At 37.0% G+C, this 13,976-nt stretch overlaps 1 protein-coding gene across 1 annotated transcript; it reads right to left on the bottom strand.

Annotated features, from left to right (window-relative positions):
* Positions 1-8,316: 8,316 nt before the first annotated feature.
* LOC139430125 (uncharacterized) lies at positions 8,317-13,389 on the bottom strand. Its single transcript, XM_071196776.1, has one exon. It carries the CDS (start codon positions 13,387-13,389, stop codon positions 8,317-8,319), a length of 5,073 nt encoding a protein of 1,690 aa, XP_071052877.1.
* Positions 13,390-13,976: the final 587 nt, after the last annotated feature.

Raw genomic sequence — 13,976 nt, 5'->3', positions numbered from 1 at the left:
GAGCATAATACAGAAAAACTTGTACTACAAAAATTGTAGCAAATTGTACCCTTAACGTAATGGTCTGTAACATTTCTGCTCCCAGATGCATCAATATCGAGAATTTTTCAAGAATGTGTAAAATAGAAGAGTGTTGAAAAAAAACGGTATCCGGAGCATTATACAGAAAAACTTGTACTACAAAAATTGTAGCAAATTGTACCCTTAACGTAATGGTCTTAACATTTCTGCTCCCAGATGCGTCAATATCGAGAATTTTTCAAGAATGTGTAAAATAGAAGAGTGTTGAAAAAAAACGGTATCCGGAGCATAATACAGAAAAACTTGTACTACAAAAATTGTAGCAAATTGTACCCGTAACGTAATGGTCTCTAACATTTTTGCTCCCAGATGCATCAGTGTGGAGAATTTTTCAAGAATGTGTAAAATAGAAGGGTGTTGAAAAAAAACGATATCCGGAGCATAATACAGAAAAACTTTTACTACAAAAATTGTAGCAAATTGTACCCTTAACGTAATGGTCTGTAACATTTTTGCCCCCAGATGCATCAATATCGAGAATTTTTCAAGAATGTGTAAAATAGAAGAGTGTTGAAAAAAAACGGTATACGGAGCACAATACAGAAAAACTTGTACTACAAAAATTGTAGCAAATTGTACCCTTAAGGTAATGGTCTGTAACATTTTTGCTCCCAGATGCATCAATATCGAGAATTTTTCAAGAATGTGTAAAATAGAAGAGTGTTGAAAAAAACGGTATCCGGAGCATAATACAGAAAAACTTGTACTACAAAAATTGTAGCAAATTGTACCCTTAACGTAATGGTCTGTAACATTTTTGCTCCCAGATGCATCAATATCGAGAATTTTTCAAGAATGTGTAAAATAGAAGAGTGTTGAAAAAAAACCGTATCCGGAGCATAATACAGAAAAACTTGTACTACAAAAATTGTAGCAAATTGTACCCGTAACGTAATGGTCTCTAACATTTTTGCTCCCAGAAGCATCAATATCGAGAATTTTTCAAGAATATGTAAAATAGAAGAGTGTTGAAAAAAAACGGTATCCGGAGCATAATACAGAAAAACTTGTACTACAAAAATTGTAGCAAATTGTACCCTTAACGTAATGGTCTGTAACATTTCTGCTCCCAGATGCGTCAATATCGAGAATTTTTCAAGAATGTGTAAAATAGAAGAGTGTTGAAAAAAACGGTATCCGGAGCATAATACAGAAAAACTTGTACTACAAAAATTGTAGCAAATTGTACCCTTAACGTAATGGTCTGTAACATTTTTGCTCCCAGATGCATCAATATCGAGAATTTTTCAAGAATGTGTAAAATAGAAGAGTGTTGAAAAAAAACCGTATCCGGAGCATAATACAGAAAAACTTGTACTACAAAAATTGTAGCAAATTGTACCCGTAACGTAATGGTCTCTAACATTTTTGCTCCCAGAAGCATCAATATCGAGAATTTTTCAAGAATATGTAAAATAGAAGAGTGTTGAAAAAAAACGGTATCCGGAGCATAATACAGAAAAACTTGTACTACAAAAATTGTAGCAAATTGTACCCGTAACGTAATGGTCTCTAACATTTTTGCTCCCAGATGCATCAGTGTGGAGAATTTTTCAAGAATGTGTAAAATAGAAGAGTGTTGAAAAAAAACGATATCCGGAGCATAATACAGAAAAACTTTTACTACAAAAATTGTAGCAAATTGTACCCTTAACGTAATGGTCTGTAACATTTTTGCCCCCAGATGCATCAATATCGAGAATTTTTCAAGAATGTGTAAAATAGAAGAGTGTTGAAAAAAAACGGTATCCGGAGCATAATACAGAAAAACTTGTACTACAAAAATTGTAGCAAATTGTACCCGTAACGTAATGGTCTCTAACATTTTTGCTCCCAGATGCATCAGTGTGGAGAATTTTTCAAGAATGTGTAAAATAGAAGAGTGTTGAAAAAAAACGGTATCCGGAGCATAATACAGAAAAACTTGTACTACAAAAATTGTAGCAAATTGTACCCGTAACGTAATGGTCTCTAACATTTTTGCTCCCAGATGCATCAGTGTGGAGAATTTTTCAAAAATGTGTAAAATAGAAGAGTGTTGAAAAAAAAACGGTATCCGGAGCATAATACAGAAAAACTTGTACTACAAAAATTGTAGCAAATTGTACCCGTAACGTAGTGGTCTGTAACATTTTTGCTCCCAGATGCATCAATATCGAGAATTTTTCAAGAATGTGTAAAATAGAAGAGTGTTGAATAAAAACGGTATCCGGAGCATAATACAGAAAAACTTGTACTACAAAAATTGTAGCAAATTGTACCCTTAAGGTAATGGTCTGTAACATTTTTGCTCCCAGATGCATCAATATCGAGAATTTTTCAAGAATGTGTAAAATAGAAGAGTGTTGAAAAAAAACGGTATCCGGAGCATAATACAGAAAAACTTGTACTACAAAAATTGTAGCAAATTGTACCCTTAACGTAATGGTCTGTAACATTTCTGCTCCCAGATGCATCAATATCGAGAATTTTTCAAGAATGTGTAAAATAGAAGAGTGTTGAAAAAAAACGGTATCCGGAGCATTATACAGAAAAACTTGTACTACAAAAATTGTAGCAAATTGTACCCTTAACGTAATGGTCTTAACATTTCTGCTCCCAGATGCGTCAATATCGAGAATTTTTCAAGAATGTGTAAAATAGAAGAGTGTTGAAAAAAACGGTATCCGGAGCATAATACAGAAAAACTTGTACTACAAAAATTGTAGCAAATTGTACCCGTAACGTAATGGTCTCTAACATTTTTGCTCCCAGATGCATCAGTGTGGAGAATTTTTCAAGAATGTGTAAAATAGAAGAGTGTTGAAAAAAAACGATATCCGGAGCATAATACAGAAAAACTTTTACTACAAAAATTGTAGCAAATTGTACCCTTAACGTAATGGTCTGTAACATTTTTGCCCCCAGATGCATCAATATCGAGAATTTTTCAAGAATGTGTAAAATAGAAGAGTGTTGAAAAAAAACGGTATACGGAGCACAATACAGAAAAACTTGTACTACAAAAATTGTAGCAAATTGTACCCTTAACGTAATGGTCTGTAACATTTTTGCTCCCAGATGCATCAATATCGAGAATTTTTCAAGAATGTGTAAAATAGAAGAGTGTTGAAAAAAAACGGTATCCGGAGCATAATACAGAAAAACTTGTACTACAAAAATTGTAGCAAATTGTACCCTTAAGGTAATGGTCTGTAACATTTTTGCTCCCAGATGCATCAATATCGAGAATTTTTCAAGAATGTGTAAAATAGAAGAGTGTTGAAAAAAAACGGTATCCGGAGCATAATACAGAAAAACTTGTACTACAAAAATTGTAGCAAATTGTACCCTTAACGTAATGGTCTGTAACATTTCTGCTCCCAGATGCGTCAATATCGAGAATTTTTCAAGAATGTGTAAAATAGAAGAGTGTTGAAAAAAAACGGTATCCGGAGCATAATACAGAAAAACTTGTACTACAAAAATTGTAGCAAATTGTACCCGTAACGTAATGGTCTCTAACATTTTTGCTCCCAGATGCATCAGTGTGGAGAATTTTTCAAGAATGTGTAAAATAGAAGAGTGTTGAAAAAAAACGGTATCCGGAGCATAATACAGAAAAACTTGTTCTACAAAAATTGTAGCAAATTGTACCCTTAACGTAATGGTCTGTAACATTTCTGCTCCCAGATGCGTCAATATCGAGAATTTTTCAAGAATGTGTAAAATAGAAGAGTGTTGAAAAAAAACGGTATCCGGAGCATAATACAGAAAAACTTGTACTACAAAAATTGTAGCAAATTGTACCCTTAACGTAATGGTCTGTAACATTTCTGCTCCCAGATGCGTCAATATCGAGAATTTTTCAAGAATGTGTAAAATAGAAGAGTGTTGAAAAAAAACGGTATCCGGAGCATAATACAGAAAAACTTGTACTACAAAAATTGTAGCAAATTGTACCCGTAACGTAATGGTCTCTAACATTTTTGCTCCCAGAAGCATCAATATCGAGAATTTTTCAAGAATATGTAAAATAGAAGAGTGTTGAAAAAAAACGGTATCCGGAGCATAATACAGAAAAACTTGTACTACAAAAATTGTAGCAAATTGTACCCTTAACGTAATGGTCTGTAACATTTCTGCTCCCAGATGCGTCAATATCGAGAATTTTTCAAGAATGTGTAAAATAGAAGAGTGTTGAAAAAAAACGGTATCCGGAGCATAATACAGAAAAACTTGTACTACAAAAATTGTAGCAAATTGTACCCTTAACGTAATGGTCTGTAACATTTCTGCTCCCAGATGCATCAATATCGAGAATTTTTCAAGAATGTGTAAAATAAGAGTGTTGAAAAAAAACGGTATCCGGAGCATTATACAGAAAAACTTGTACTACAAAAATTGTAGCAAATTGTACCCTTAACGTAATGGTCTTAACATTTCTGCTCCCAGATGCGTCAATATCGAGAATTTTTCAAGAATGTGTAAAATAGAAGAGTGTTGAAAAAAAACGGTATCCGGAGCATAATACAGAAAAACTTGTACTACAAAAATTGTAGCAAATTGTACCCGTAACGTAATGGTCTCTAACATTTTTGCTCCCAGATGCATCAGTGTGGAGAATTTTTCAAGAATGTGTAAAATAGAAGAGTGTTGAAAAAAAACGATATCCGGAGCATAATACAGAAAAACTTTTACTACAAAAATTGTAGCAAATTGTACCCTTAACGTAATGGTCTGTAACATTTTTGCCCCCAGATGCATCAATATCGAGAATTTTTCAAGAATGTGTAAAATAGAAGAGTGTTGAAAAAAAACGGTATACGGAGCACAATACAGAAAAACTTGTACTACAAAAATTGTAGCAAATTGTACCCTTAACGTAATGGTCTGTAACATTTTTGCTCCCAGATGCATCAATATCGAGAATTTTTCAAGAATGTGTAAAATAGAAGAGTGTTGAAAAAAAACGGTATCCGGAGCATAATACAGAAAAACTTGTACTACAAAAATTGTAGCAAATTGTACCCTTAAGGTAATGGTCTGTAACATTTTTGCTCCCAGATGCATCAATATCGAGAATTTTTCAAGAATGTGTAAAATAGAAGAGTGTTGAAAAAAAACGGTATCCGGAGCATAATACAGAAAAACTTGTACTACAAAAATTGTAGCAAATTGTACCCTTAACGTAATGGTCTGTAACATTTCTGCTCCCAGATGCGTCAATATCGAGAATTTTTCAAGAATGTGTAAAATAGAAGAGTGTTGAAAAAAAACGGTATCCGGAGCATAATACAGAAAAACTTGTACTACAAAAATTGTAGCAAATTGTACCCGTAACGTAATGGTCTCTAACATTTTTGCTCCCAGATGCATCAGTGTGGAGAATTTTTCAAGAATGTGTAAAATAGAAGAGTGTTGAAAAAAAACGGTATCCGGAGCATAATACAGAAAAACTTGTTCTACAAAAATTGTAGCAAATTGTACCCTTAACGTAATGGTCTGTAACATTTCTGCTCCCAGATGCGTCAATATCGAGAATTTTTCAAGAATGTGTAAAATAGAAGAGTGTTGAAAAAAAACGGTATCCGGAGCATAATACAGAAAAACTTGTACTACAAAAATTGTAGCAAATTGTACCCTTAACGTAATGGTCTGTAACATTTCTGCTCCCAGATGCGTCAATATCGAGAATTTTTCAAGAATGTGTAAAATAGAAGAGTGTTGAAAAAAAACGGTATCCGGAGCATAATACAGAAAAACTTGTACTACAAAAATTGTAGCAAATTGTACCCGTAACGTAATGGTCTCTAACATTTTTGCTCCCAGAAACATCAATATCGAGAATTTTTCAAGAATATGTAAAATAGAAGAGTGTTGAAAAAAAACGGTATCCGGAGCATAATACAGAAAAACTTGTACTACAAAAATTGTAGCAAATTGTACCCTTAACGTAATGGTCTGTAACATTTCTGCTCCCAGATGCGTCAATATCGAGAATTTTTCAAGAATGTGTAAAATAGAAGAGTGTTGAAAAAAAACGGTATCCGGAGCATAATACAGAAAAACTTGTACTACAAAAATTGTAGCAAATTGTACCCGTAACGTAATGGTCTCTAACATTTTTGCTCCCAGATGCATCAGTGTGGAGAATTTTTCAAGAATGTGTAAAATAGAAGAGTGTTGAAAAAAAACGATATCCGGAGCATAATACAGAAAAACTTTTACTACAAAAATTGTAGCAAATTGTACCCTTAACGTAATGGTCTGTAACATTTTTGCCCCCAGATGCATCAATATCGAGAATTTTTCAAGAATGTGTAAAATAGAAGAGTGTTGAAAAAAAACGATATCCGGAGCATAATACAGAAAAACTTTTACTACAAAAATTGTAGCAAATTGTACCCTTAACGTAATGGTCTGTAACATTTCTGCTCCCAGATGCGTCAATATCGAGAATTTTTCAAGAATGTGTAAAATAGAAGAGTGTTGAAAAAAACGGTATCCGGAGCATAATACAGAAAAACTTGTACTACAAAAATTGTAGCAAATTGTACCCTTAACGTAATGGTCTGTAACATTTTTGCTCCCAGATGCATCAATATCGAGAATTTTTCAAGAATGTGTAAAATAGAAGAGTGTTGAAAAAAAACGGTATCCGGAGCATAATACAGAAAAACTTGTACTACAAAAATTGTAGCAAATTGTACCCGTAACGTAATGGTCTCTAACATTTTTGCTCCCAGAAGCATCAATATCGAGAATTTTTCAAGAATATGTAAAATAGAAGAGTGTTGAAAAAAAACGGTATCCGGAGCATAATACAGAAAAACTTGTACTACAAAAATTGTAGCAAATTGTACCCTTAACGTAATGGTCTGTAACATTTCTGCTCCCAGATGCGTCAATATCGAGAATTTTTCAAGAATGTGTAAAATAGAAGAGTGTTGAAAAAAAACGGTATCCGGAGCATAATACAGAAAAACTTGTACTACAAAAATTGTAGCAAATTGTACCCGTAACGTAATGGTCTCTAACATTTTTGCTCCCAGATGCATCAGTGTGGAGAATTTTTCAAGAATGTGTAAAATAGAAGAGTGTTGAAAAAAAACGATATCCGGAGCATAATACAGAAAAACTTTTACTACAAAAATTGTAGCAAATTGTACCCTTAACGTAATGGTCTGTAACATTTTTGCCCCCAGATGCATCAATATCGAGAATTTTTCAAGAATGTGTAAAATAGAAGAGTGTTGAAAAAAAACGGTATACGGAGCACAATACAGAAAAACTTGTACTACAAAAATTGTAGCAAATTGTACCCTTAACGTAATGGTCTGTAACATTTTTGCTCCCAGATGCATCAATATCGAGAATTTTTCAAAAATGTGTAAAATAGAAGAGTGTTGAAAAAAAACGGTATCCGGAGCATAATACAGAAAAACTTGTACTACAAAAATTGTAGCAAATTGTACCCTTAAGGTAATGGTCTGTAACATTTTTGCTCCCAGATGCATCAATATCGAGAATTTTTCAAGAATGTGTAAAATAGAAGAGTGTTGAAAAAAAACGGTATCCGGAGCATAATACAGAAAAACTTGTGATTATTTATTTTTATCTGGTGGGCGCTGGTTAACAACAAAATCTTGGTTTTACGTTTCCATAAACTTTATTATTAATTACACTTAAACTATACATATAAATTGCGATTAGTTGTGGCGAGAGTTATATAGGGAGCCTTGCTCCGCGTAAATTGAAGGGGTACTGTTTCGGTGTGTGTTAAATCGAAGACTGACTAACTGATACGAGTTGAGCTCGCAGGCTCCTTCTTTATTTTAGGTCATAACTAAAAACCCTTACCTAAACACCGAAATACCCCAACGCATTCCCACACTTAACTCCACCCAATAAATAATGCGATAAAAGACTCTAATATTGCGACTCGAGACACTTCAAATCTAGACTAAACAAATGAGGCGATACAAATAAATCCAATATAAATGAACTAATATAATATAAACCTATCAAATCTAATATAAATTAACCAATATAATATAAAATCTAACATGCTCCCCGCCTTGAAAGAACTACCTTTCAACAAATAATAACACAAATTCACAATAAGGACTCAACATCAAAATGTATGAAAAAACAAATGGAAAAATTAAATTTACACGACTGATCGTGAGTGATCAATCGCGCACACACAATTCACGCAATCACAAGCAATCACATTAATGAAACACAAGACTGCTATTCCATTGGTAGTGGACACAGTCTGACCGTGGCCCCTTTGACGATCCCATTTTGTGTGCGTAGCGTGGCCACTCGTGCGACTCCATCCTTACCGCAGTGCAATTCTATAATTCGGCCAGTAAGCCACTTTAAGACAGGCAAATTATCTTCCTTTATTAACGCCAATTGGCCCACCTTTAGGTTAGCGTCACCCGTTGACCACTTGTGGCGACTCTGCAGTTCAGACAAATATTCTTTGGACCACCTAGTCCAAAAATGTTGTTGAATTTGCTGTACACGTTGGAATTGGGATAAGCGGTTTTCACTGATGTGACTCAAGCTCGGATCTGGTGGCGACGTAAGTTTTCTACCAATTAGGAAGTGTGCCGGGGTTAAAGGAGTCGTATCGTTGGGATCGGTGGATAATTGGGTTAATGGCCGGGAATTTAGGATGGCCTCAATCTGAACAAGCAAGGTATAAAAATTTTCGTACGTGAACGAGGCATTGCCGGCAACTCGCCGCAAATGAAATTTGACCGACTTAACACCGGCTTCCCATAATCCGCCAAAGTGTGGCGAGTTAGGTGGAATAAACGACCAACCAATCGAAGCGTTTTCAATCAGAGTTTTGAGTTCGCTAGAGTTATCAATCAAAAACTGACTTAGCTCCTGTAATTCGCGATTACCACCAACGAAATTAGTTCCGTTATCGGAGAACATTCGATTCGGTTTCCCGCGCCTAGCTGAAAACCGCCGAAGAGCGGCAATAAAACACTCTGTAGTAAGTTCGGTTACCAATTCTAGGTGTATAGCGCGTGTGGTAAAGCAAACAAATAGACAAACATACGCCTTGGATAATTTTGCTCCTCGCCCTTTTTTGTCCTTTAGCAGGAACGGTCCCGCGTAATCTACGCCTGTAGTATAAAAGGGCGGCGCCGGTGTTACTCGCTCACGTGGCAAGTTCCCCATTACCGGTTGCTTGGCGCGCGGATTTGCCCTGTAGCAACGTATACAGTTATGGACTATCGACTTGGCTAAATTACGCCCCCCAATTGGCCAAAACCGATCGCGAATGCAAGCCAACAAATGCTGCGGACCAACATGTAATAGCTGTCTATGTTCCATCTCAAATAGCAATCTTGCGAACGCATGTTTACAAGAAATCACCATGGGAAATTTCTTATCGAATTCGTAATCCGAATTTCCCAATCTACCGCCAACACGCATAATCTCATTTTTATCTAGAAATACGTTTAATTTCGCTAATTTACTATTTTTTTGAATATCTTTATTACTCTTTAACGCCCTTATCTCCTCAGCGAAGGAGTCTCTTTGACTGATCTTAACAATAAATGATTGTTCCAATTCGGTTTTATCTAGCGGTCCCGTGTTACGTATTGCTTTCCTATAACAATTATGAGCAAATCGAAATACATACGCGATCACACGCTGCAAACGGATTAACGATGAAAATCGAGAAAAGGATAAAAGATGATCATCCGTCGTCGTAACCGCTGAGAACAGTTTTCTCATTTCTGGTAGCGATTCGTTACGAAAATTTCTAACAGGCCACGCGTTGTCCGTTTCTCTTAGCCATTGGGGCCCAGTCCAATACAATTCTAAACCGGACAATTCTGAGACGTTCATCCCTCTCGAGACCGGATCAGCGGGATTATCACGCGTGGGTACATACCTCCAATCACCAATTCGCGATTTCTCCAATATTCGCGAAATTCGGTTACCCACGAACATTTGTAATTTGGATAAATCGGTCGACAACCACCCCAGGACCACACTGGAGTCGGTCCAATAAACTGTTCGCGTAATATCAATACCCAATGCCGTCTTTACCTTAGCTACCAATTCGGTAAGTAGCAATGCACCCATTAATTCCAAACGCGGAACCGTAACCCGTTTTAGCGGCGCCACTCTGGATTTGGCACAAGTCAATCTTATCAAAACCTCTCCGTCGTTTCCGATAGTCCGAAGGTACACGCACGCTCCATAAGCCTTTGTTGACGAATCTGAGAAACCGTGCATTTCGAATGTGGAGGGATTTTTCAGCGATATATGGCGCGGACAATTGATTAAATGTAAATCCTTCAAACTGTTGCTAAACCGAAGCCAACTTGTGTAAATGTGATTGGGAAGTGCTTCGTCCCACCCCAACCCGGACTCCCAAATTTCCTGTAAGATTATTTTCGCCGTAATAATCACAGGGCTTAATAAACCGAGCGGGTCGAATATTTGGGCTATTTTCGAAAGAACCGTGCGCTTAGTAATATGACTGGTTGAATTTTCCTTCATTTTATAACGAAAACAATCTTTAGTGGGGTCCCATAATAAACCTAACGTCCGAGTGTTTTCATTTTTTCCCAAATCAAGCACTTCTGAAAGCTCTGTAGACTGAGTACCCTGAACATCGCGTAATATCTCTGGATCGTTCGAAATCCACTTGTGTAAGTTAAATCCTCCGCCGTTCAACACAATTTTTACATTTTTCGCTAAACGAGTAACTTCGGTCAACGAATTTGCTCCCGTCAACAAATCATCTACGTAAAAATGTGAATTAATAACATCCGCGATGACCGGGTCCGCGCATTCTGAACTTAATTGTTTTAAACACCGAGTCGCTAGATAACTAGCCGAAGACGTTCCATATGTTATCGTTAATAACTCGTACGTATCGACGGGTGAATCTTCCGAATCGCGCCATAATATGCGCTGAAATTTCGTCTGCTCAGGATTGATTAGACAGGCACGGTACATTTTTTGAATATCCGCTGTAACCACGTACGCGTACTTCCGAAAACGTATTAAGGCGCTAAACAGGTCAGGCTGTAATATGGGTCCCACCACCTGACAATCATTAAGTGAATATCCCGTTGATGTGGGACATGATGCATCGAAGACGACCCTTAACTTTGTAGTGGCACTATTTTCATTTAATACTCCGTGGTGTGGTATATAATAACCCTCGCGCGTGTCGACAACCTTTTTCATATGACCTAACTCCAAATACTCTCGCATAAATGCATGGTATCGCTCACCAAATTCACGATTTCGTTTGCATTTTCGCTCGATACCCATTAAACGATTTTCTGCGGTTTTATACGATTCGCCCAACCGATCTAAACTTTCCTTTAGCGGTAGCGAAACAATGAATCGTCCGTCTTCTGCACGTTTAGTGGTTTTGTTAAAATGATTTTCGCAAAATGTTTCATTTTTGGATGAGTGAACTAACCCTTCAATCTCCTCGATTTCCCAAAATCGCGCCAACTGCTTGTTTATTACGGAATTGTCATCCTTACAAATTAAATTGCACTGCACCGAATGTGCCGCGCTCGCTTGTATCGGCCCCGAAACGATCCACCCCAAACGGGTGTTCTGCATGATAGGCCCTTTTGCAAGTTTGATTTGCCCGACGCACAACAAATTCCAAAAATAATCAGCCCCGATAAGCATATCTATCTTATCGGATTTATTGAACAAGGGATCCGCCAAGCGAACGTGTGTAGGTATTCTTAAAGTGTTTGCGTCTATTTCAAAATTGGGTAAATCATTCGCGATTGTTGCTATAACCAAACAATTAACCTTAAGTGAAAAATCCGTGCAGTGTGAATGTATTCGCAATGAACAGGAACTCGTTATTGTTGACTGTGTTTGATTTATTGTTGCTACATTAACGTTTGTTGCTGTTCTAGACAATCTTAACCGCTTGCAAGCGTCTACCGAAAGAAAACTACTTTGACTGCCCGGATCCAAGAGTGCGCGTAATGAATGTTTTTTGTTATGTCTGTCGAATGCGTGAACAGTTACGGTGGAGAGTAAGATGTTTGAATGATTTGCATGCTGTGCGAAATTTAGACTGTGTGCTTGGGTGGATGTCGTTGGTTGTGGTGGTGAATCTGAGCGATCGTGCGTCAAATGAAGTAAGGTATGATGACGAGAATTGCACCGTTTACAAGAGCTCGAACGGCATTGTTTAACAAAATGTCCCGACCGAAGACAATTCATACACACCTTTAATTGTTTGACCCGGTCTATACGGCCTTGAACCGTAAGTTTAGTGAAATTTGAACATTCCTGTATGTAATGTTCCCCTTTGCAGTTGACACAACGCTTAACACCCGAATTAGCAACCAAAAACGTTTTTGATTTCGGTTTTGATTTATCGATTATCCGCTTACCCGAACCGTTTTCCAAAGTTTCCAATAAATCAGCGCGTTCTTTCAAAAACCCTAACAAATTTTCTAAATTCGCTTTCTTTAAACCGGACTTTTTTCTTTCCCACTCCCGATTGGAATCAGCGTCCAATTTCGACACGGCTAAATAAATAAGTAGTGTGTCCCAATTATCCGTAGGTTCATTTAATGCAGCTAACGCGCGCAGATGTTTACGAAAGTCGTCAATAAAACTTCGAATCGGCTGTGGATTATCACCCGAAACCCCTTCAATTTCGAACAATGCCTTAACGTGATTATGAATTAATATCCGCGGGTTATCATAACGCTCGCGAATCAACCCCCAAGCGACTTCATAGTTAGAATTTGTCAATTCTAAGCTTTCGATAACCTGACGAGCATTACCGGTCAGTGCCGACAGTAAGTAATGAAATTTTTGAATGTCGTTGATCATTGGGTTGTTATGAATTAACGATTCGAAAATGTCTCTAAACCCTAGCCATGCGTCGTAACCACCGTCAAACTTTGGTAAATCTATAACCGGTAGCTTTACATGTTGATCCGGGGAAGGTCCTACAATGAACGACGAATCGGCGCATATATTTCTATTTGTCAAAATTCGCTTAGCTTTAGCCGTATTTGCGTAAAAACTCGCCTCGAATGTCTCCCTCTCCGCGTTTTGTGACTCGCCATCAACGCTTAACAAATCTATTTCACCCTGAATTTCCTCGAACTCATCGATAAGATTAATTGCCCGATTGTATCTTTGTTCTAACTCTAACGAAAGTTCCTGATTAATACCGCTTTCTCTGATATTTGATTCAAATTTTATTACAAATTTCGCAAAATTCGTGAGTTTGCCCTTGACAATACCTCGTTTTTTAGTTAAATTTTCTGACTGACTCATGATCGCGATTGACAAGTTTCAGATTGAGAACGATAAAGGAGAAAGCAAAGGGACTTACGGTACTTGTTTCAATGGCGTTGGTCGCTTCCAGTACGTGATGAACGAATTTCTTCTATCTCGAATTTGTTGGGAGTTGCATGAAGTAGAAATTCGGTCTTCGAACACTCTTGGCGAGTGTTTTCCAAAAAGCTGCGTAACTGGCGGGCCAACGTTGTCGAATTTAATTTAATTTAATTTTACACGCCGCATCAAGGAACCGAAGACACTTAAATCTTCTTATATTTCCCTATCCGGCTCGAAGGACCATTTATGATTATTTATTTTTATCTGGTGGGCGCTGGTTAACAACAAAATCTTGGTTTTACGTTTCCATAAACTTTATTATTAATTACACTTAAACTATACATACAAATTGCGATTAGTTGTGGCGAGAGTTATATAGGGAGCCTTGCTCCGCGTAAATTGAAGGGGTACTGTTTCGGTGTGTGTTAAATCGAAGACTGACTAACTGATACGAGTTGAGCTCGCAGGCTCCTTCTTTATTTTAGGTCATAACTAAAAACCCTTACCTAAACACCGAAATACCC

Source organism: Onthophagus taurus, chromosome 6 (assembly GCF_036711975.1).
Source record: "Onthophagus taurus isolate NC chromosome 6, IU_Otau_3.0, whole genome shotgun sequence".
In the NCBI taxonomy this organism is placed as follows: Eukaryota; Metazoa; Arthropoda; class Insecta; order Coleoptera; family Scarabaeidae; genus Onthophagus; species Onthophagus taurus.
The sequence above is the reverse complement of the archived record's forward strand: the minus strand, read 5'-3'. Positions and strand labels throughout refer to the sequence as shown.